Source organism: Sinohyriopsis cumingii, chromosome 3 (assembly GCF_028554795.1).
Source record: "Sinohyriopsis cumingii isolate HCF-2022 chromosome 3, ASM2855479v2, whole genome shotgun sequence".
In the NCBI taxonomy this organism is placed as follows: Eukaryota; Metazoa; Mollusca; class Bivalvia; order Unionida; family Unionidae; genus Sinohyriopsis; species Sinohyriopsis cumingii.
Genome location: NC_142963.1, coordinates 79,398,619 through 79,423,998, shown reverse-complemented (window position 1 = coordinate 79,423,998; position 25,380 = coordinate 79,398,619). Strand labels below are relative to the sequence as shown.

Sequence of the window (25,380 nt, the reverse complement as noted above, 5' to 3'; positions counted from 1 at the left end):
TGGCGACTCTGCCTCAATACAGCAGCAATTCTGCCTTAACAGTTATGTCAGTCAGTCATACTGGCGAGTCTGCCTCAAAACATCGGCAATTCTGCCTGGACATCAGTCATACTGGCAATTCTGCCTCATAGATGGGGCATGTTGGCCATTTGGCCCTGACATCAGTCAGACTGGTGATTCCCCTCATAGTTACTGCATGCTTCTCTACCATCTTACCACTACTAACCTCATGTAGTGGAGGGTGAAACCCAAGGAATGCCAAAGATGTATACTAATGTACTGTTTTATAAGGCTAATTAGTTGTTGTTTAAAGAGTTTGAGACTACCTCTCTATTAGTTCTTCTTATGCTTTAATATCATATATACAGTTCACCTGTCAGTCAGTCCAGCTAGAGGTACATATGGTCCACCTGTCCACCATTCCATATATTCTAGATTGTGTAAATATCATGTTAAGCACTTCATTTAACATGCCTTATGGAATATATCCTATTACTAGTATCAAACATAAAAGCCATGGATACCCTACATATACCTTGATTTATTGTTCTATAGGTATAAATTGCATTTTGGTAATAAAGTATACATCTACGTTTTAGGACCTTGCTGAAGAAAGTCAGCAGCACTCAATAGTAACCACATTGTCCATCAGTTAGTCCATTTTTCAAGTTGTTTGTATGACTGTTCTACCATAAATCCATCAAAACTTTGATTTTCACTGGAATAAATTAGTGGGAATTGCTGTGTTTGTACCAGATTTGGTATGCAGCTTTATATTAATGACAACCTGAAAGAGTTCAGTTTCTGGCACATTTGATACATTATTAGCTATATCACATTGAGGAATAGGGAACTAAGTTCCTTTCTCAATGACACACAGTGAGGCAGTCAACCCAGGCTGCATGGGTGGGTTTTGAATCTGCAACTCTCAGATTATGTACCAATTCAGCTACCATGGCTTTCTCTTTCCTTATTTAGAATAGAAAAGATATGGTCCTGATTGCCTGTATGTCCCTCAGAATTTTGATTCCATCTCTGCAGCTTAATTTTCTGAAGATTGTTTGACTACAACTAAATTTCTCATGCAGATCTATATTGACAAAAATGAGTTCATTTTCCAGTATCCCACAATACCATTTACATGAGATATCACTTCCATCATTTAAAAAGAGGTATGGCCCATGATTGCCCATCTCCTTGATTTTGGTTTCTGGTTTCTGAAGCATAACTTTACCAAGTTTTGTTACATTTCAGCTAATTTTGTTATGAAGCTTTGTATTAATGAGCCATTAAAAGATTTCAGTTTCTTCATGAGTTGTGTCCCCTGATTGCCCATACTTTTTGCTTCTGCAATATAGCTTTGCCAAAGTTTGTTTTTTTAAATTTTTATTTTAATCAAATTTGAGTTTAATTTCTAGCATTCCTTTAAGTTGTTGAGAGGAGTTATTGCTCCTCCTTTAGGTTCATGCAGCATAATTTACCAAGGTTCGTTGGATTTCATCCATATTTAGTATGGGACTATATAATGAAGACCTTGTACAAATAAGATTTTAAGCACTTCCTTATGTAATTTACATGAGTTACATCCCCTGATTGTATTTCTTCCTGACTTTGGTTTCTGCAGCATTTCCCTGTTAATGTTGGATCATGCATGCAACTCTATACTGATGAGACTTTACATTTACAACAGTTATGGCCCTGGCTTGCCCTTACTTCTTTGGTTTCCACAGCATGTTAAATTTCAGCAGATTTATCATGCATTTTTCTTTTGATGGGATCTTGAAAGATTTGAATTTCCAACTTTTCACAACATCAGGACTTATGTATCCTGATTGGCCATTCCTTTCCCAATACAAGTCCTTCTATGTATCCTGATTGGCCATTCCTTTCCCAATACAAGTCCTTCTATGTGTCCTGATTGGCCATTCCTTTCCCAATACAAGTCCTTCTATGTATCCTGATCGGCCATTCCTTTCCCAATGCAAGTACCTCTATTTAAGAACCTGTAAAGCAAATTGTAGTGAATATGGCCCATGGTGGTGCCAACAAAATTGCAGTGAATGTGGCCCTTTTGTGGTAAACCCATCACTAATGCCCTAATTTTTTGTCTTACTTTCCATAGTTGCTAAAACCATGTTTTGTCAAATTTCTTTATTTTACATTTTTAATATCACAAAATAATTTCAAGGTATCAGTTGCTATTACAGTTTTAAAATGAGTGATAACTCAAGTAGTTATTATGATTTCTCATTTATATCTTCAATTTGTAATCCAATGTGCTCATGATGTTGTTTGGTACCAAGCACATCTTTGTTCTGTTTGTAGCAATGCAACTGTAGTTGTAAGAATCATCGCTGTAGATGATGCAGCACCAAAGTTCATGAACACTCCATACAGCTTTTCCATTGATGAAAATTCAAAGCCAGGGACCAAGGTTGGATCTGTTTTTGCTGTAGATGTGGATAGCAAAAACATTAGCTACATACTGAATTCATCTGGTAAGTTTTGTTATTAATTTAGGAATTATCCTGATGATGTTTGGCCTCAGGGGATATTAACTTATTTCCAGTGAAATGAGTCGAACAAACTGTAAATAATAATAATAATAATGATTATTATTATTATTATTATTATTATTATTATTAATTAACATCAAGTAGTTTGCACATGATTTGTATATTCAGTCATTTTGAATCACATAGAAAGAAACTAAACTATATCGTCAACTGTCCTAACTTTGTTCCTGTCCTAGAATTATTGTGCCATGTTTCTCATGACCTTGCACATTTGTTTTGAGATCCTGATGTCATCAACTGGGTCCAGATCTTTTGTTGACAGTAAAGGTAAGTGCTGATTAAGAAATATTTGAGGAAATAAAATGTAAATATATATTACAATACAAATTTTAAAAAATGGAAATGTCCAGCTGATTATTTGTCACAAGTTTGTGGACCAAGATTAAGTTTTAACTGTTTAAGCCAGGACCACTGTTCACATGTTGGTTTACTTTACATTTTTATCAGTGTGAAACCCATGACAGAAATTTGTGTGACAGCTAAGGCAGTGGAAAAACTTAGTTAATATAACCTACACTTATATCTTGTTAAGAAAAATTAATGTAATGGAAAATTATACATAATGAAATTTCCTTTGAAATAATATATTATGAGTGTGGAAAAAAATCTTTGATATGAAATTTTAATATTCACCACATTTTTAAAAATGATAAATTTATCAAAAGCTTGCAAGAGAAAAATATCGAAAAATGACTTGTTTTCTTTGATATTTTTATCATTATTATTTATAAGTGTTTTATTGCAGATAATGTTTGTTTAAAAGAAATGGAATATATCACAGATGCCAATACAGTGTATTAACAATATAGGGACATTATAAACAATCAATTTATACATCTTGGTCTACTTGTGTCATTCCAATTCTACATCAGATAACATTTATTTCAGGGGCACAAACCATGGAAGTACATCCAGAAATAGACAAATTTTGACATGCTTGGAAAAAAACAGTAGCTTGCAAAGAATTTGGAGAGCAAATAAACATTGTTAAACAATTAATAAATTAGGCAGATATAATTTGACACTTTCTACAGGTGATTTCAATAGTTTCACACAATATTATGATAAAAAGCATTAAAATTCACATTAAGGGCATGAACCATGGCAGGTTGAGGATAGTAAGTCTGTAATTATTGATTTTTTTTGTTAAACACTGTTGTGTTTCTTTTACAATTACTTCAACCACCATTACTTATTATTAACATTATCATTGCTATATTCAGATTACTGTGTGCTTACAACAATATTTTGATATGGGTTGATTAAGTGAGATTTAACCTCATCATACTGAGTGCATAACAATGATATCATTTCCCCACAGTGTATGCAGACAATGTTCAAAAAGTAATTGAGCTCCCATATCTATATTACAGACTAATACCAGTAATATATGACACAATCTTTGGAATTAAATCAATGTTTAATTACCTCATGATAGTAACATTAATCTGACACATTTTACACATTTTAGGTCTGCTTCCATTGTTTTCTGTATAATTTCCATTTGAAAGGAACATTTTAAAAAATAATCTTTATCAATATGGGTCCTCAAAATAATGATGGTAATGTATTATTTGATAAAAGTAGGTGACAGCAACTAAAGTGACACAGTTCAATTTAGGCTTCCTTTTTAAGTATGTACACTTGGTTTCGATTACAGGAGACAGATGCACAGATAAGCCTGTCTATAGAGGACACCTAAGGGACCACAATAATTTCTCCATTTTGGAAAGGTGTAATTTTAATAGATATTACATGTGAAAGTAGAATCACTGTGGGGGGTCATAATGTTGTCATTTATGAGGTGTCTGTTATATAGAGGTGTCTGCTTGTAGGTTTCATGGGGAAGAAGCCTATCAATTTTAGGATAAAAAGGCAAAAATCAGGTCCCTGTGACAAAATGAATTTTTTTGCTGCAAAATAGAATCATGCATATTTACAATGCAGTCTTGTGGTATAGGACTTGCTCTTGGGTGATAATGTTGGAAATTGTTAAGATTACCATCTTAAAACCATTGACACAATTAAGGGGAATAAGGAGATAAATTCACATGTGCATCCAACATTGGACCAAAGCCATACCACTGGGTAATACTTTGGATATCTTAAAGATTCCCACCCAATAACCATGGAGCCATGGTGGTACAGTGGTTAAGGCATTGGTTTCTTGACCAGAAAGATACAGGTTAGATTCCCACAATCAGAACCGCTTAGATAGGCTGCTGTGGTATGTCCATGGGCAAGGCACTTGACTCTAATTGCTTCTGCATGATATAACCTTCAGAGTGTTCATATGCAATAAAACATCAACCCAACCCTATCATACTGCAAATGAAGAAGCCAAAAAACTTACTGGTATGCAATATTACAACACAGACCCTTGGGTCAGGCCACACACATAGTGGAAACACAGGGATATGCAGTGGCATTCTGACTTCAGTATGATATAACCTTCAGAGTGTTGATATACCATAAAACATAAATTCAGCTCTATCATACTGCAAATGAAGAAACCAGAAAACTTACTGGTTTGCAATATTACAACACAGACCCTTGGATCAGGCCATACACCTAGTGGAAACACAGGGATATGCAATGGTATCCGGGCTTAAGTATGATATAACCTTCAGAGTGTTGATATGCCATAAAACATCAACCCAACCCTATCATACTGCAAATGAAGAAACTAAAATACTTACTGGGCCACTGGACATGACAATTTTCCAGACTACTGGTCTTTTAAGACTATATTCATGTTTGTGAGACATCTTGGCATGAAATAATAAGGAAGTGGATAAGCAAGACATCTTGTCATGAAATTAATAAGGGAGTGGATAACTAACTAAGATTATATTCAGGTTTGTAAGTCATCTTGTCATGAAATAACAGTGGAGTGGATAAGCGAGACATCTTGTCATGAAATGAATAAGGTAGTGGATAATTGACCAGGATTATATTCAGGCTTATGAGACACTTTTGGCATGAAATAATAAGGGAGTCAGGATAACTGACTGTAAGATGATTGTCAATTCTGGAAAATATCTTGGCTTTAAATAATAAGGAAGTGGATAACTGGCTGTAGGATTATATTTAGGTTTATGACTCATTGTGGCATGAAAAAATAAGGGAGTGGATAAGTGAGACCTCTTGGCATGAAGTAATAAAATAGTGGATAAGCTAGACATCTTGGCATGAAATAATAAGGGAGTGGAAAATTTACTGTAGGATTATATTCAGGTTTGCAAGACATATTGACATGAAATAATAAGGGAGTGGATAAGCATGACATCTTGGCATAAAACAATAAGGGAGTGGATAAGTGAGACATTTTGGCATGAAATAATAAGTGAGTGGATAATTTATATCTCATTTCAGGCAGCTTCATTGGACAAGTATCTGCACACATTGTTAATGAATCAGTTAGTCACCTGACCTACTGCATCCTGGCCAGTCAAGATTCACCATACATTCAAATTGACAGTCACACAGTAAGTATAATGCTTATGACAAGAGCTGGTTACCATGAAAAAATTGTACCATGGCATATCACCATTATATTATGGACCAACAATTTAATTTCTGGATGGTGGGGCCTGGGATTCTTTTTAATTTCCAGCTCTCACAAAGCTGAAAAATATTTTGCTCTGATTTATAGCAAGATAACACCATGTAATATCCATTACATTATTTACAGAAATGAACTGAGATAAAATAAAATAAAATATCCCAGCTTTAAACAAAATCACAGCCTAACCCCCACTTCTGAAAATTGCATGGTCAATACCTCATGTTAGAGAAAAGTGTCATATTATGTTAATTGCTACTACATGGTGTCTTCTAAAGTAACTAAAGTGAACTATGTTTACAATGACAGCCTGTAAAACATATTTACATTAGAGGGCTTGTTGATGCAAATATTAATACAATATTGACAATGAAGCTGATAATTTACTAGCTGCACAATTAGTGTAATAGAAGGAGAAACAGTGAGTGGGATGTTAATGCCCAGTCAATACATTATCAGAGAGGTCCAGTAACACACTTATTCAACAAACTAAAAAATATTCACTGGACTACAGAAATTACACAAAATTCAAACAGGAAACAACTCCTAAAAGTCTTAGAATGATTCATGGTCTTACAAAGGAATACATAAACTTGACACATTAACATAACTAACAAATAACTTTTTAAAACTTAAATATTTTGTCCTTTTTTACTCCAAAAGTGAATCTTTTCACAACATCCCTTTCTGCCACCATGAAGGCATACATGACTCATGTGATGCAGAATTTATAAATATTACTGAATTTGTTGTAGTCCTAATTAATTTGTGATAATGCAACTATTTTGTAAAAACATTAGAAAGTTTACTTCTGGAAACCCCCAAGTACCAGTGTTACATATACTGGATTTAATTCATATTTATTTTAATTTAATTGTTTGTCAGTTTTAAATTTTTATTCTATTATATGCTATTATTATGTAAATTTATTCACTGGAGATGATTTTTTTTCCAGAAAATTAGTTGACCTGAACCATTCTTTGATAAACACCAGGTGTTGATCTAAACCTTGACCTTGTTTCAGAATTTGCAGCAACCTTCGTAAAGAAGTTCTGTTTTATTTTAAAATGATTGGTTTTTGTCAGGGTCATTTTTGATGTATGTGGCATAAACACGATCACCTGATCCCCCCTTTTGATTTTGCAATTCCAGTTTTTCCATTACTGTGCATTTGTTAGTTTTAATAGAGATGCTTAGAGAGAGATTTCTCAGTTTTGGGCTTTTTACACTGATGTCAAGTTATTTTGTTGTAGCCAGGATTTGAGTTATAATTTTCTTCAGATCAGTTGGATTTTGAAAGGATTAATTCTTTTTTCTCTGGAAATATTTTGAGGAGTGCTCACACAGAAATTTTGGAAAGACATTGCGTACAAATTTCATTTGGATTTCCAACACACGAGTGCCATTAGTTGTATTTCTACAAGGAACTATAGATAAGCACAGTACTGACTACAGCATACATCATCATCATCCATCTTGGATTTTCCATCAGGATTCGAACTTGAAATTATTAGTACATTTATTACTATGACTTTTGCAATTTAATTCGTGGATTATTCTTAGATTATTTTTGGATTTGATTCTTGAAACCATAAGTTCTACTCCTTTTTTCATTTTTACAGAATTTTCTAAGGAAAATAAATTATTTGTTAAATTTTAAAAAGCTTGTTATTTTCACTGTTCCTGTGTTACTGTTTATTCAAGCCTAAACACGTAATAACCACTACAGTAAAAAAATACTGTGGTATGTACAGAATGGCAATAAACAGGTACACCAGTAATACTGCACACTTGTAATTATGACATTAATAAACAAGACCGACATACATGAAACTGTTGATGATTTCTATTATGCTGAAAATATGACTTTTTTGAACATCTTTAGCTCCATGCTAATCCTGATCAACTTCAAAAATACATTTACACATAGATACAAAATTTGACATGATCATGCTGCTATTTCTACCATATGTACTCACTAATAAGTTGAGTCCAACTGCAAACAACCTGGACCCTGATCTGCCATTGCATAATGCACTGGCAGATCAAGGTCTATGTTGTTTGTTTTACTTATTTCTCCAGCATAGATACAGATCAGCCATTATTTGAAGGCAGATCTTAGTTGGCAGTTTGGGATCGAGCACATGCAGAAATAAGCATAAATGAAGATGACTATGTTCATAGAAAATGCATTTATATTTAAGAATATTTAAAACAATCAACTCGCAATAAACATTACATATTTTGTATTATACTTATAAGCAGTGAAAGATTAAAGGTTCAGAAAAAAATATACAACACTGAAACCCTTAAAAACTGAACCCTCTGTATACAGGACTTCCCTCAAGATCAATTTATTTTGGGGGGTCCCACATTTTTCCATCGCTAGCATCATCATTGTTTCCAGTAAATATAAATGCTTCAACTATGAAAAGCAAAACAAAACTTTTGATCCCAAATTTCAGTTTTACACTAAACCCAACCCCATAATATTTAAACTCACTTTGAACCTGGAAATATATATTAGCTGCTAAATTACAGGCACATAGTGGGCCATATTATTAGCAGTTAGCAAATACTGTAGCAGGTTTCTTGGTAAGAAAATGTCACAGGGCACAGAGGTTAAAACATGTGCCCACACAGATTAGGTAGGCAGTAGGCTAATCTGAGGTCTTGCACCATAAAATAGGCCAGCTTTTAGGTAAATTATTAATAATGAAACAATCATAGCTAAGCCATTTAAATGTATTTATCTACTTATTATCTTATTGTCATTAATGCTATGTTATGTTTGTATCAGTGAACGTAAAACATTTCTATTGTGGATTTTTTGTTTACATTACATGTCAGACATCATTAATTATGCATTTGGTCCTGCTTTTGATACTTTGCAAACAAATATGGATAAAACTCAGATCCAATTCAATTGATTTTTGTGAGAAAAATCATTACATAACTGTACTTAGGTAAGCCATGACTGTAATTTGTCTTCACTCACAAGGCAAGGTCTCAGAACAACCAGCTAAGCATTGTAGGGTTGAATTATCTTATTGGATAAAATTAGTCTGATCAAAGAGAATGATGTGATTTTTGGAAGAAGCATATACATTGTTTAACTAAGTTATCATTAAATGTTAAAAGAATTAACTGTTTTCTTAATTTTTACCATTCTTTCACAAATAGATACAGACAGATGTTCTCTCAAAATCACATTCTCTCTCTCTCTCTCTCTTGTGACACAAGTGCTTATAGAGACATACTTTTTAACAGCTATGAAACCCTCAATGAGCTGAAGACCTCCAAAAACTGAAAATACAGTTAATGTCCCATAGGTTTTTACAGTTTTACTACAAGAACTGTACAGTATTTCACAGTATTAATAAATTAAATTTGGACCCATAGGTTTTCAGTTTTGAGGTATTTTACCATATAAGAATTGTACAGTATTTAACAGTATCAATAAATTATTTTCTAGATATTAAGAATTACATCAATGATTATATCCATTTTCTTTTTTTTTCTGCTTTCCATGTGCATGGGTAATTTTGTATCATTTATATACAGTGGTAGTCCTCGTAATTTTAACGCTAATGTTGTCAATATGTTGTAATTTTTAACCTTAATATTGACTGTATGTTGTAATTTTTAACCCTAATTTTGTCAATATGTTGTCATTTTTAACCCTAATTGTTGTCAATATGTTGTAGTTTTAACCTTAATATTGACAGTATGTTGTAATTTTAACCTTAATATTGACAGTATGTTGTAATTTTTAACCTTAATGCTGACACTATGTTGAACTTTGAACTGTGAGTTACTGCAACTATAGTCTTGTCTAAATCAGACATATGGTTGATATTGAAGTGGGAAGGGAATTGCACAGGAGGTGTTGAATGTCACCAAAGGTGAAGACAATAAATATCAATATTTATTAAATTTTTGGAAAGACATATGGCATAGTGTTGTTCACCCGTGGAACAAATGTTTTTTTCAGACTGAGAATCCTTGCTTTTTTGTAGCTAACTTAAATATGTAATCTAGACTCTATACATACATCAGCATGAAAAAATTTGTCAACCATGTCATGTTTTAGAATAGATATATATTGTTTTTATTAACAGGGCAATATAACAACAACAGATAAGATGTTTGACAGGGAAATAAAGAACCACTATACCTTTGAAATCCAAGTGACAGATGGGCGGACACCAGAGAGAACAGCATTCACAACAGTAAGTTTTATTTTAAAAATGGCAGTGTTTAAATCATTGCTCATTGGTTGATTTCTGTCCAGATCAAGCAATTATTTGTTCAGTACGAATACAGTAAATTTTCCATCTGGACTTTTAGGAGTAAGCAGATGGAGGAATTGCACAAAGATATATATATATATATATATATATATATATATATATATATATATATATATATGTATATATATACACTTTAGAGCAATTTTCTCTGGGTAATACTTCTATTTTAATGTTTCCACATACAAATGTTCAAAGTATTAACATATGTTTTCTTGACTGCAGGTTGAGTTGACGATCGAGGATGTCAACGACAATAATCCCGTGTTTCCACAGAAGCATTATGAATTTGAAATCCCTGAAAATGTCAATTCCACAAATCAAGTAATGAATATCAGTGCCACTGATGCTGATGCTGGGACGAATAGCAGGATTCATTACATATTAATAGGGGAGACAGGTATTGTTATAGATTTTAATACTGAATGACTCATATAGAATACTTTCTAAATAAAAAAATGGACCAGACCCAGATCTGCTGTTGCATGATGGGCCTGCAGATCAAGGTCCAATAGGTACTTTTTCCCATACTTTTCTGTCATGTACCTTACTTTAAGGTCACTGGCCACCTATATTGTACAAACAGGTGATATTATTATAGTCATATTTTTAAAAAACATTTGTTATGTATGCACAACATAAAATTGTTTAATTAGACTTGAAAATCTGCTTTTTTACATGAAAAAATTATTCAGCAATCTCTGCAAACAGTCTGTAGTTTCCACATACCAGAAACGGATATGATGTACATTTATTCCTTCTATTCATCCTAGCCAATCAAGTGTTTAATTTCCCCATGTAAATATCTATTTGATATATCTTATGATCATGCTTTTGTACAGCAAATATGGTGCACTGTGTTGCATATGGATGTAACATAAAGAGTGATGATGGGACAAAAGGGTTCTTTCTTTTTCCATTCATCCTTGCCATTCAAGTGTTTAATTTCCCCATGTTAATGTCTGTGTGATATATCTTACAATCATGCCTTGTACAGCAAATATGCTGCACTGTGTTGCATATGTATAAAGAGTGATGATGGGACAAAAGGGTTTTCTTTTTCCAAAAGACCCTTTTTACCACCAAATAATGAATTAAAGCTGTGGGATCATAAAGGGTGAGGGATGGAGAAGTCCTAGGTCCTCCTAAATCCTGTAGAAAGCTTATAAGAAGAGTGATAGACAGAGTGTAAGTAACATATATCAAATAAAGGAATACAGTACAGTAGTGTTACTGCAGATGTAAAATATTAATGTTTAAAATAATCATAATACTTTCTGAACATGCAGAGTGTAAACTTTGATCAAACCTTTTATTTAGCCTTATAGTAACCAATATGAACTCAAAAGGATTTTAAAAAAAAGAAATATGAGGTATTACTCTGGGACATTTATCATTTATAGGTGTACAAGTCTGTAGAATCAGTCATTTGTTTACTGCATAAAACAGGACATGATAAAAAAATAATTTTTTTTTCATGTCCCAGAACTTATGGTGAAAATGTTCTCATCAAGGTATATGTCCTATGACTTAAGAAACTAAATAATTTTGTGTTGAATTTGTGCCCACCACTGTACAGTACAATAAAATAGATAAACAAAAAGCTTATTTGAAAATAAAATGAAAGAAACTAACCTTGTATTGTTATTATTTATTCCTTCTTTTTTCATCACGTGAACTTTAAAATATGCCCACAATCTCTGCATATGTAGCAGATGCCAGCTGGCTTATACATCCTTAATGTAGTATGTATCGCTTATGTCAGATAACTAAATTGCAAATGAGACAGGAATATCACCTGATTGCCCCATTCCTGCAGGATATGTTATAAGGTGCAAAATGACCAAGATTGTATTGTATCCAGGTTAACTCTATGATGGCATCATGCAAATAAAAATCGTTATTTGAAAATACATTCACTGTGAGTGCAAATGATAATCTTTTTGTTATCATGGGTTACAAAAGTATTATTAAAGCAAGTTATTGCTGTGTACACTATTTACCATACAGTCATCAATGCTTGCTTGTATCAATTATGATTACATATGGCAAACAAATAGAAGCCCAGGTGATGAATAAACACAACTGACAGTGAGCAATAAACTCATTGCTTAAACTTACCATCAGGATATCAAGTACAAAGTTTATTTTATTACAAAACTAACTGACTTTGGATTCTTTTAAGTGTGCAGATTTTGTTAATGAAGTGGCCAAGATAAGGAAGTCACCTTTGTTTGCTTTGGATTCTTTTAAGTCTGCCGATTTCTTTTTTTTAAACAAAGTTAGCCAACATAGGGAAGCCTGCATTGATTCTTTTTTACCTATGATAACGGGAAATTTGAAAATAAATTGAAACCATTAATCAGTTTTGAAAGTGACACAATCTAGTGCATTGTGCACACATATCAATATAAGGCTGAACAGTAAATTAGTTTTCATTAGTTTCTTATAAATGTTCCCTATCCATATTTTATAGTGTTTTATTTTTTGCCAAAAAGCATGTACTTAGTCTTATGGGGATAAATGTACTTCATTTCTGGCTGGCATCCTCTGTAGGTGGGATATCATAGCTAAGAGGAAGTAACAGCATTGTATGCTTCTATTTCGAGTGATGTAATGATTATTTCTTCTTTACACTTGATAATTTTTTATTATTTTTGTGCAAGTATAACTACTTTTAATCATGTAATGCAAATCTGATGTAAAAAGAAAAATGTTAGAGTATGGCCGGTGTCCTTTAAAGATTCGACTGAGTGTCCTATATAAAGATATATAAAAAAATGTAAAATGTTAAATAGTCCAAGATATGAGTAATCATCCTTAAGTAAACAGTGGTGACACTACTGTTCTAGCCTGTTATGTAATGATTTGCTGATTGCAGGTGGGTGCTCTTCATTGAATTTTCTGAGACATTTCATCTTGCTTTCAAAGCATAGGCATCACAGAGGTATCACTTTTCCAGCCATACTGTGGATATAGGTGTCATTGTTAAGTTTATGCATTTAGCTCCACTTCTCTGACATACATTGATGAAACTTGACATGTGTGTTCATCATGAAGGGAACTGATCATCACAATAACATAAGCAGCTCAAGTGACTTGGCTGCTTATCTACAATATATCTCTTTGGAGCTGGTGAGGCACTGTATTTTGAAGAATTTGTTGTACCTGTTTTTTATTACTTAAATTCAACCAATGATAAACATTGCATGTATTTGTCTCCTGAATTGAAGAACTGATTTACTTGATTATTGTCCCTTTTTTGCTCCTTTAACTGTGAAAACAGATATGATCCATATGGAATGTTAGTTATGCTTAGGTCTAAATATTTATCAAAAATATGTTAACATTTATTTCTTTGATTTTCTAATATGAACATGATGCAATTATAGCATTTTAGAATTTAAGAAGAGATGAATAATAAGACACAAGTAAACCTACTATATATAAGCCAAAATAATTTAGGGGAAGAAAGTCTGGCAAGGGGAAGGGCTTATTCACATGCCAAGGAGTAACCTTGAAAATTTACCATGGTTGTGACGCTTACATCAAAGCAAACTACAACTCATTATGAAGCATTATTTCTGAAACTTCATTATTGATTTTTGGAGATGTTATTTAAATTTAGTACAGTAGTATCTATGATTCAAATCCATGGGATGTACTTCATTCAACAAAAGTTCAGATCTTTAATGTACATATGGTGGTGCCATTATGTAAATATGCTTCTAGCCTCCATGCACTAAACCCTATTGTTCAATGTTGTCATACATTTTATTCAGTTAGGTATTTACAATTTCAGGGCCAAATAAAAATGTAATTACAGGTGCATTGATACAAAATTCTATGCAATAATGCATAAACAAACAATAATTACTAGAGTCAAAAGGTAGAGATACTGCTACAACATCTTAGATTCTTTTCATCATCTGATTAAACTATACACAAATCTATATTAGGCATAACCAATAAGAAACAGAAAATAATTTTTTTTGACTTTTTAAACAAATTATTTTCACTTATAATATTTCCATGTAATAATCATACATGCCAACCCTGAGAGAGGTATATACGTAAATTTTGCTAATTTCAGCTTGCCTAAATAAATACATTTAGAATTTCCTGCACACCTTGTGATGTCATCTCAGTCTTGTGTATACAGTAATAGCATCTGTTGGATGCAGTGCATTAGCCTATATATTAACAAGAAAGTCCATGTTCACTCACTATTATTTGACTTAATAAATATGGGAAATATAACTGAAGTTTGGAAAAACTCATGCATATGGGATATTTAATTGAGAGTTTTGAAATCTAGTTTATCTTGTGTGTGTTCTGAGTACCACCATATTACAGAAGACTGAAAGAGAACGCTTTCTGCCAGTTTATTAGAATCTCAGACACACTGTTAAACAGTTGAATTATTTGTACGGTGATGTGTAGGGAAGAATGCATTTTAATTTTTTTTGGTAAACCTGACGTAGTTCATGTTTCGTTAAAGGACACTTTCAGGAATGTCTTTGTCAAATCTTAACACTAGAGTGACATTGATGGTTTGCTGTTATCAATAGAGTCTAAACACATTTAACCTTCATAAATTATTGTCACTAAAAACTTTGGATAAAGCTGATTTGTCAGGCAAATGGATTAAGTTCATACATGACTTTAAGAAATAGTTCCCATCCATTGTGTTATACAAAATCAATAGTTGGGATTAACTCGATTATCAGTACTTTGTATTGACTCATATAAGCATTTTAATTTAGTTCTGCTAATACTGTTTTGCTTTGCTTCAAGCTGTAGTACCCAAAGTAATCAGACAAAATTTAAAATTTAATGAATTTTATCATCAATGTTAAATTTCTCAACAGGTAATATCTTCAGGCTGAATAACAATACAGGAATACTGGAGATGGTTGGAACTCTGGACAGAGAGTCAAGGGCTGAATACAAATTCACAATCATGGTAACACTTCACTGACTAAGTTAGCAAATAGTAATCCAGGGGTAAAGCCAAAAATTTTACTGTGCAGGGTTGGAGTTTGGGCAATTTGATAATGAGAAGGGGAAGGGGTTATTATAATTACAATTATAAGGCCAAGAAAACAAAAAATATGCTTTTTCTATTACACAGGTTTTAAAATTAGGGTAGTTTGATCATTTTACTTTTGTTGCTTTTTTTAAAAATCATTCTATATATTTAATATGGTTCTTTTTTTACCAGAGGGGAAAAAGTGTTAGGGTCAGTAGTGAGAAACAGAACAGTCACTCGAATGGAAACATGGTTTTGTTTAGTGTAACAGAGGGAAAGAGGTTCAGGTGATCCTTCACCCTGATCACTCACCATTTCTGGATCTCCTGCTTTAGTCATGTCTTGATAATACAAGGTCTGCTGGGTTTCAACTGATTTTGTTGCTGCTGCAGTTTTTACTTTAATATCAAGGGAATCTCTCCATGTTCTTATTATACTCCTACCAGTTTTGTATATTGACATGAATGGTTTTATGTTTGTTCAAATGATGCCATTACTACTAAAAATTATGCCAGTCTGCCATCATAAATATCCACCATTACTACAAAAAATTATGCCAGTCTGCCATCATAAATATCCACCATTACTACTAAACATGATGCCAGTCTGCCATCATAAATATCCACCATTACTACTAAAAATGATGACAGTCTGCCATTATAAATATCCACCATTACTACTAAAAATCTGCCATCATAAATATCCACCATTACTACTAAAAATGATGCCAATCTGCCATCATAAATATCCACCATTACTACTAAACATGATGCCAGTCTGCCATCATAAATATCCACCATTACTACTAAAAATGATGCCAGTCTGCCATCATAAATATCCACCATTACTACTAAAAATCTGCCATCATAAATATCCACCATTACTACTAAAAATGATGCCAATCTGCCATCATAAATATCCACCCTTACTACTAAACATGATGCCAGTCTGCCATCATAAATATCCACCATTACTACTAAAAATGATGCCAGTCTGCCATCATAAATATCCACCATTACTACTAAAAATTATGCCAGTCTGCCATCATAAATATCCACCATTACTACTAAAAATTATGCCAGTCTGTCATCATATATTTCGACCATTACTACAGATACAAAAACAAAATGATGCCAATCTTCCATCATAAATATCCACCATTAGCACTAAAAATGATGCCAGTCTGCCATCATAAATATCCACCATTGCTACTAAAAATCTGTCATCATAAATATCCACCATAAGTACTAAACATGATGCCAGCCTGCCATCATAAATATCCACCATAAGTACTAAAAATGATGCCACTCTGCCATCATAAATATCCACCATTACTACTAAAAATGATGCCAGTCTGCTGTCATAAATATCCACCATTGCTACTAAAAATGATGCCAACCTGCCATCATAAATATCCACTATTACTAAATATGATGCCAGTCTGCCATCATAAATATCCACCATTACTGCTAAAAATGATGCCAGTCTGCCATCATAAATATCCACCATTACTACTAAAAATGATGCCAATCTGCCATCATAAATATCCACCATTACTACTAAATATGATGCCAGTCTGCTATCATAAATATCCACCATTACTACTAAGAATGATGCCAATCTGCTATCATAAATATCCACCATTACTACTAAAAATGATGCCAGTCTGCTATCATAAATATCCACCATTACTACTAAAACTGATGCCAGCCTGCCAAAAAGATTCACACAGCTTCTTAAAACTGCAAAAAATAGATTCTGAACAAATGTTATTGAAAGTATCCTTGCAAGAAAACATTTAAAATTTGTAACATTAATGCATATCTACCATCCAGTATGTTCATTTGATCTGCTATTACATATGGCTGCTGTTACTAAAAGTTGGAAAGAATTAATGACTTTTGCTCAAAAACTACCATACAGGATTTGACAAAATTTGACAAAACACATCCTGCCATATAGGTTTTTCAAATTTGCACAAAAAGACACTGATCTCCAGTCTAATATGGCTGTCATTACTATGAAATAGAATGACCTTTAAATTTCAGTGAAGATTATACTAACCCAGATTTCTTACCCAGCATGTAGATGCCAGTCTTGTGAGTGATCTTAGCCACTTGGGCCTCTTGTTGTGAATTTTTCACTTTAACTTTTATTCTTAATAACATATACAAATATGGTACAGATACTTAATTATTCCCAGATAAATGTATTATAATATAATAGCATTTTGTTTGCTTAGTTAAACAGTTATTCTTCAAATACATTACCTCATCATAATACATTTAAAATACATACACTCACATGTGCCACCTTGTTTTATACTCCATTGACCTATTGGCCAAGAACTACTAACTGGCATTCAAAGAAATACCACAGTCTGGTCAAGTCACTGATATATTACATTGTTTAGAGAGGTAGAGACAACTTCCATACAGTTTTAAAAAGGCCTTTTAGAAGACTTGTATGCCTGTCTTTCAGACTAAGGTCCCAGTCATCAACAAAATTATTGCAGGCATGTGAATATCAAAATCTGTATCAAGTTTATTTGGATGGAAGTCTTCTTTTGACACACAACTGTTTTAAAATGTAGCTGCAGTAGGATCCATGTTCATCTTTGTATCCATGAATGTATTTGTAGAGGAAGTTTCTAATCAAGCTGTCAAAGAGGCAATTTTGCAAAGGCCCAATGTCCTTCAGGTCAGCCCTCATTTGAGAGTATAGACCAGAGAAACAAGAAGACCCCCCCCCAAGGGTACACCAAGTGAGAAAACAAGCCTACAAGGACTTTTCTCCTTTGAATACATTCCCTAATCACATTGAAATAAGGAATATAAGCCTGCCACCTTCCAAAATCCATTCTATCTATATCATATCGACAAAGGTGCAACAAAATCACCCAGGAGAACCAGCTTTCCTTATTCTAACTGCCTGCCTGCAGGGTAATTGCAGTGGTTTATTTAGGGATGATGGCATTGCATTATTGTTACTTCAGGGCATGGTTTATCCCCAAATGGAAGCAGACAGTGACCAAGAGTAATCACAAGGTGATTGTGAAGAACAGCAGCTTTTTTCTGATCTGACCAGACAGAGCTATTATGGGATATACTGGGAGTTGCCAGCTTAAAAATGCCCTCTATCACATCCCACTACCACATAGTGTGTGACTATGAAGTCAGAGTGTGGATGATGAGATTTTCCTTCTTTCCATCTTCTTAGCAAGTCAGCAAAACTCCAGGAGAATAACAGTCAGCTGTCCAAATGTGTCTGTGATCTAGGGAATGCTAAAACTTTCTTTTTGGAAAGCCATATACCAGCCATGTTCTCATTGCTCTGGTACATAACACGTTCCACTGCCTACCATTCTGAACTCTCATTGTATAAAAATATAACAGCAAACATGTCTGTCCCACTTTTTTATAAGGTGGATAAGAATGTGTTTTGTACCACATTGAATCTAGTTTAAAATCTTGTTACCATTCTTGAGTGCTGGATCTTGACTCATTAGCAGTTTTATGACTGGTGGTAAAATCAGAACAACAATTGTTAATGGACCAAATCATTACTTGGGATATTAACAGAGAAGCTCACCATAAAACTTATGCAGTGACCATCTCTGCCAATTTTGACTTGATATTTTGTGATCCTTGTTTATGTGCTACATCACTAAAACTGCAATGCCTGGCCTTAAGAATGACTCCATTTGGCTCAACATTGCTCGTTCGGAACAAAATTGAAGAAGTTCATTGGCAGGCAGCTAAGGAACTATCCCTCCAACTGTCTGCACCAACTGTATCCTTGTTTAGGAATCTGCTGACCTTGCCACAATGGTGGGATCAGGTGAACCAGGCAAAAGGGATATTTTATGCCCTTATGCCAGCAGATAGTCAAATCAGTCTAGGAGGCAATGTTGAAGGGGAGGTAAGAAACAAAATTTCTCTACCCCAAGTTTCCTACTTCTCGAAGCTGACTTAAACCCTCCCCCCCCCCCCATAAACAGTGGGGACCATATTCTGATCATTTTGGATAAAGTATGAGCAAAACACATGGGTGATCCAATTCATTCAGAGTGGCTTCAGATTACATGTATCCAAACCCCCTTCTCTTTCTTCCTCTCCCCTTCTAATGGATGTGCCATCAAATCAGATCAGGAGAAGAACCATATTCTTTAGTGGGAAATACAGTCAGTTATTGAAACACAGGCAGTGGGTGTTGTAAAAAAGCATGCAATCATCAGGGTTAGTCAGCAGCTTCACAATGATGCAGTAACTCAATTTGAAGGGACTTGTGGGGTGGGGTGGGGTGGCATTTTCCGTACAAGTTGCAAGCAGGTATATCTATATGCAAACTCTAGCCCATATCTCTCTCAAGATTTGAATCTGATTTACATCTATATAAAAATTTGGATATTCTCTGAATAAAGGGATGCACCTCCCTCCACCTCTTACCATTTTCCATTCTTCTTAATGTATTATGATCAGGTAACCTACTTGAGCAAGAAACCAAGTTTTGGAGTTAAATACATTTCATCAAATATATATACCTGATTATAATGTGGGCACACACTCCTAGCCTGCCTGCAATTACATTTTAAAACCTGACAGAGCATGCATATATGCTCAGGTAGTAACTGCAGCATGGCTAAAAAGCATGGCTCAATTATTTATGCAAGTCCCTCTATTAAGAGATCACTCTTGTTTGACTTCCACAGTGGTGAAAAGACAGCTTTTAGCACTTTTTTTTGCTAATAACAAGTGTGAGAGAATTTGATTTTGATTATTAAAGAAAAATATTTCACTAAAATCTTGGGTTTTGCCAGTCATATGCAACAAAAGTAATTTAAACATTGTCAGATGAAATGAACTTTTTTGAACACAGTACTATGCTAATCAGCTTTAATATTTCTTGTAATTTTGACTATTTAATCAATATTGTATATACTTATCTGACAATGATTTTATTTTTTCAAATATTTGCAATACATGGGGCTTCTTACCAAGAATTGTTCAAACTATTTACAGGCAGTTGATGAAGGATCTCCATCACTGAATTCAAGCACCAGCATGGTGATTAGAGTCCTTGATGAGAATGATAACAGTCCTATATTCTATGGCCAACCTTACATCTTTAACATCTCAGAGAATAAATTGAATGTGCAGGTATATCATTTGCATTCAAAAAATCTAACAAATTCAGGTTTATTAAGTAGCTTAAGTGCTTATTAAATCTCACTCCTGCATTAAAATTCTATTTTCTGTACTTAATGTATATACTCATTTATAAGTTAAGTCCAACTGCATGCTGCACAGACCCAGACCTGCTGTCACATAAGGCACTCGCAGATCTGGGTCATTGCATTTTGTTAGAAATAATCGGTAAAACAAGCAATGCAGACCCTGATTTGATGGTGCATTATGCAATGGCAGATCATGGTCTATGTTGTTTGCAGTTGAACTTCACTTATTAAGGGGGTATATATGAAATTAAAAACTTTTCTTTTATGAACTGTTTAGAAATGAAACTGTTTTGTAACTTAGCAGAACTTGTCATGTTTTTGCTAGAATCTTTTTCAAAAGTTCCTGGAAATATATATTGTATATATGTATGTATGTATGTATATATGTGTGTGTGTATATATATATATATATATATATATATATATATATATATATATATATATATATATATATATATATTCCTTTATTTAAAAATATTGTTGTGTTATATTAATACTGTTCTGGGGAAAGGTGCAAAATATAAGGAGCACACAATTAATTGCAGAGCTCGTTACAAATATAATTTCAGGCATAGCTAAAGATTGATGCAAATATACAAACAAAATAATAAAGTAATGATGAAATTTATCAAATGATAATAATGCAACATAATCATTAACTAATCTAATTGTTAGACATGTGTTTTTTATTTTAGGGCTACAAAGTGTATGCCAATGACAGTGACTTTGGAGAAAATGGTTCTGTTGTGTATCAAATGACAAGAGATGGCAGGGTTCCATTTTATATTGACCCACTTGGTAATTTTTAGCTTTTTATTGTTTCTTTACAGGTGCAAATAATATCCATTTATTTCAAGCTACTGAGTCCTTTTCTTAGTACTGAATAAATGTATCTTGCAAAGCAGAAATTACAGTTGACTTTATTGAAGAAATGGGACTCATTCATCAGTACATATTACATTTTATATACTATATTGTAACCTCAGGGGGATGGAAAAATTAGTCAGGACTTTAGAATTTCCAGATCTTGAAACTACTAGGGGTTCGGCTGATTCTAACAATAGGGATACAAATGTTACTGTAGGAAAACAAGTCCAACATATAAATAAAAGCCATGTAATCTTTAAAGAAAACAAAAGAACATAAACTTCTCAAAATATTTATTCTTGAAACAAAGACCAGAAATCTGTAAATGTTGCAGCAGCTTGGAGAAAACCAGATTCGTTAAGCAGAGAGTACATGTCAATGCAGTAGTCATGTGTTATGAACAAAAAACATTGCTGACACAAGCTCAGTACTTGATGAATCTGGTTTTCTCCACCTTGTTGCAATACTGACAGGTTTCTCATCATTGTTCTCAGTGTTGAGAAGTGTGCATTGTATTTACTTATAAACATTACTTGACTTTCATTTTATATTTCCAAATTCTATGTATAACAACTTTGGAAATGGTTTGATATGATATGACTATTGGACCTCTGATGTCAGTGACATGCAGGTTGCAAGACTTGTGTATTCGTTTGACTAGGAATGCAAATAGCAAGTTCCAAATCAAATTTCATCAAGGCTGTACTTTTGTCTTGTCTGTCAGTGGATTAAAGATATAATAAATGCTATACTCACAATTTCTGACAAAATAAATCATATTCCTATTGATTTCATGCAGGTATATCGCAATGAAAGATTGTTAAAGTTTGCTTGGCCAGCTAGTAATTGGCTACCCTATGCCAGCACCAAAAGGTGTCGGCAAAAAAATTCCAACTTTTCAATGGGCAATGTCCAAATTTTAAAAAAAAGTTGAAACAATGTTTGAAAATAGAATTATAAATAAGTGACATCAATGAGAACATTGGGGACTGTTAATAAATGTTTTCTTAATCTAGAAGGAAGGATTACCATCGTCATTATTTCATAGAAACTAGGGATTACTTCCTTGTCAAAGATCTTTACGCAGGTGTCCAGAAAGAACAGTCATTAAAAACTGACACTAAACCTGTTTGTGCTTTTCTTAGTTGCAGATGAAAATGTATATGTCATCCTTGATACTGCATGTTAAACTATGTTTTTCTTATACTCCAGACATTTAGAGCATCCGCCTCGGATGCGGGAGGTCATGGGTTCGAACTCCAGCCAAGTCATACCAAAGACTTACAAAAATGGTGCTAACAGCTGCCTTGCTTGGTGCTCAGCATTAAGAGGTTAATGTTAGGACTGGTCGGACTGGTTTCAGGATAATGTGACTGGGTGGGACATCATGCTACATGTCTGCAGCATGATGCCCCAGTGCTAGAGACATCACTATAACCTGTCACACTGCAGACATCATAGTGATATGACTGAAAAATTATTAAAGCTACATTACAAATCCAAATAACACACACACACATGCTCCAGACATTAAGGAAATATAAAACAAATAAATCAAAATAACTTTCTTTTTATGCAAATACTAAAATTAATATTAATTAGCACATATGTACTTATCAATTATTGCATTTCCATGTTGTATTTACCATTAATGTTAATTAATACCTGTGCTCATCAATAATTACATTTCCATGATGTTGTATTGACCACCATTAATACTAATTAACACCTGTGCTCATGTATCATTTTGCCGCTCTCGTGGCCTAGTGGTAAGAGTGTCCGCCTTGGATGCAGGAGGTCATGGGTTTGATCCCTGGTCAAGTCATACCAAAGACTTACAAACATGGCATTAACAGCTGCCTTGCTTGGCACTCAGCATTAAGCGGTTAGTGTTAGGACTGGTCAGCCTGGAGTCAGGATAATGTGACTGGGTGGGACATCAAGATACATGTCTGTGGCATGATATCCCAGTGCTAGACATCACAATAAGCTGTCACCCTGCAGACATCATAGTGATATGACTGAAAAAGTGTTAAAGCTACATTAAGTATCCAAATCAAACACACACATTTATCATTTCATTTTCATGTTGTACATACCCTTAATATCAATTTAAAACCTGTGCTCATCAGTCATTGCATTTCAATGTAGTTGTATCTACCACTGATATTAATTAACACCTGTGCTCATCAGTCATTACATTTCCATGTTGTTGGATTTGCTTATAGTACCAATTAAATCCTGTGCTCATTAGTCACTGCATTTCTGTGTAGTTGGATTTGCCTATAGTACCAATTAAAACCTGTGCTCATTAGTCACTGCATTTCTGTGTTGTTGGATTTGCCTATAGTACCCAATAAAAGCTTTGCTCATTAGTCACTTCATTTCTGTGCTGTTGGATTTGCCTATAGTACCAAGTAAAACCTGTGCTCATTAGTCACTTCATTTCTGTGTTGTTGGATTTGCCTATAGTACCAATTAAAACCTGTGCTAATTAGTCACTGCATCTCTGTGTTGTTGGATTTGCCTGTAGTACCAATTAAAACCTGTGCTCGTTAGTCACTTCATTTCTGTGTTGTTGGATTTGCCTATAGTACCAATTAAAACCTGTGCTCATTAGTCACTTCATTTCTTTGTTGTTGGATTTGCCTATAGTACCAATTAGAACCTGTGCTCATTAGTCACTGCATTTCTGTGTTGTTGGATTTGCCTATAGTACCAATTAAAACCTGTGCTCATTAGTCACTTCATTTCTGTGTTGTTGGATTTGCCTATAGTACCAATTAAAACCCGTGTTCATTAGTCACTTCATTGCTGTGTTGTTGGATTTGCCTATAGTACCAATTAAAATCTGTGCTCATTAGTCACTGCATTTCTGTGTTGTTGGATTTGCCTATAGTACCAATTAAAACCTGTGCTCATTAGTCACTACATTTCTGTGTTGTTGGATTTGCCTATAGTACCCAATAAAACCTGTGCTCATTAGTCACTGCATTTCTGTGCTGTTGGATTTGCCTATAGTACCAATTAAAACCTGTGCTCATTAGTCACTTCATTTCTGTGTTGTTGGATTTGCCTATAGTACCAATTAAAACCTGTGCTCATTAGTCACTGCATCTCTGTGTTGTTGGATTTGCCTGTAGTACCAATTAAAACATGTGCTAATTAGTCACTTCATTTCTGTGTTGTTGGATTTGCCTGTAGTACCAATTAAAACCTGTGCTCATTAGTCACTGCATTTCTGTGTTGTTGGATTTGCCTGTAGTACCAATTAAAACCTGTGCTCATTAGTCATTTCATTTCTGTGTTGTTGGATTTGCCTATAGTACCAATTAAAACCTGTGCTCATTAGTCACTGCATCTCTGTGTTGTTGGATTTGCCTGTAGTACCAATTAAAACATGTGCTAATTAGTCACTTCATTTCTGTGTTGTTGGATTTGCCTGTAGTACCAATTAAAACCTGTGCTCATTAGTCACTGCATTTCTGTGTTGTTGGATTTGCCTGTAGTACCAATTAAAACCTGTGCTCATTAGTCACTTCATTTCTTTGTTGTTGGATTTGCCTATAATACCAATTAAAACCTGTGCTAATTAGTCACTTCATTTCTGTGTTGTTGGATTTGCCTGTAGTACCAATTAAAACCTGTGCTCATTAGTCATTTCATTTCTGTGTTGTTGGATTTGCCTGTAGTACCAATTAAAACCTGTGCTCATTAGTCACTTCATTTCTTTGTTGTTGGATTTGCCTATAGTACCAATTAAAACCTGTGCTCATTAGTCACTGCATTTCTGT

The 25,380-nt window shown here is 33.9% G+C and overlaps 1 protein-coding gene across 1 annotated transcript in view; it reads left to right on the top strand.

Annotated features, from left to right (window-relative positions):
• Positions 1-25,380, top strand: part of LOC149803173 (protocadherin Fat 4-like) — a 208,618-nt gene that overhangs the window by 156,666 nt on the left and 26,572 nt on the right. Inside the window, exons 37-43 of the mRNA XM_089953895.1 lie at positions 2,326-2,498; positions 5,952-6,064; positions 10,263-10,373; positions 10,677-10,851; positions 15,323-15,417; positions 20,505-20,642; positions 21,415-21,517. Coding sequence (XP_089810021.1) covers positions 2,326-2,498; positions 5,952-6,064; positions 10,263-10,373; positions 10,677-10,851; positions 15,323-15,417; positions 20,505-20,642; positions 21,415-21,517 — 908 coding nt within the window. The remainder of the gene's footprint in view (positions 1-2,325; positions 2,499-5,951; positions 6,065-10,262; positions 10,374-10,676; positions 10,852-15,322; positions 15,418-20,504; positions 20,643-21,414; positions 21,518-25,380) is intronic.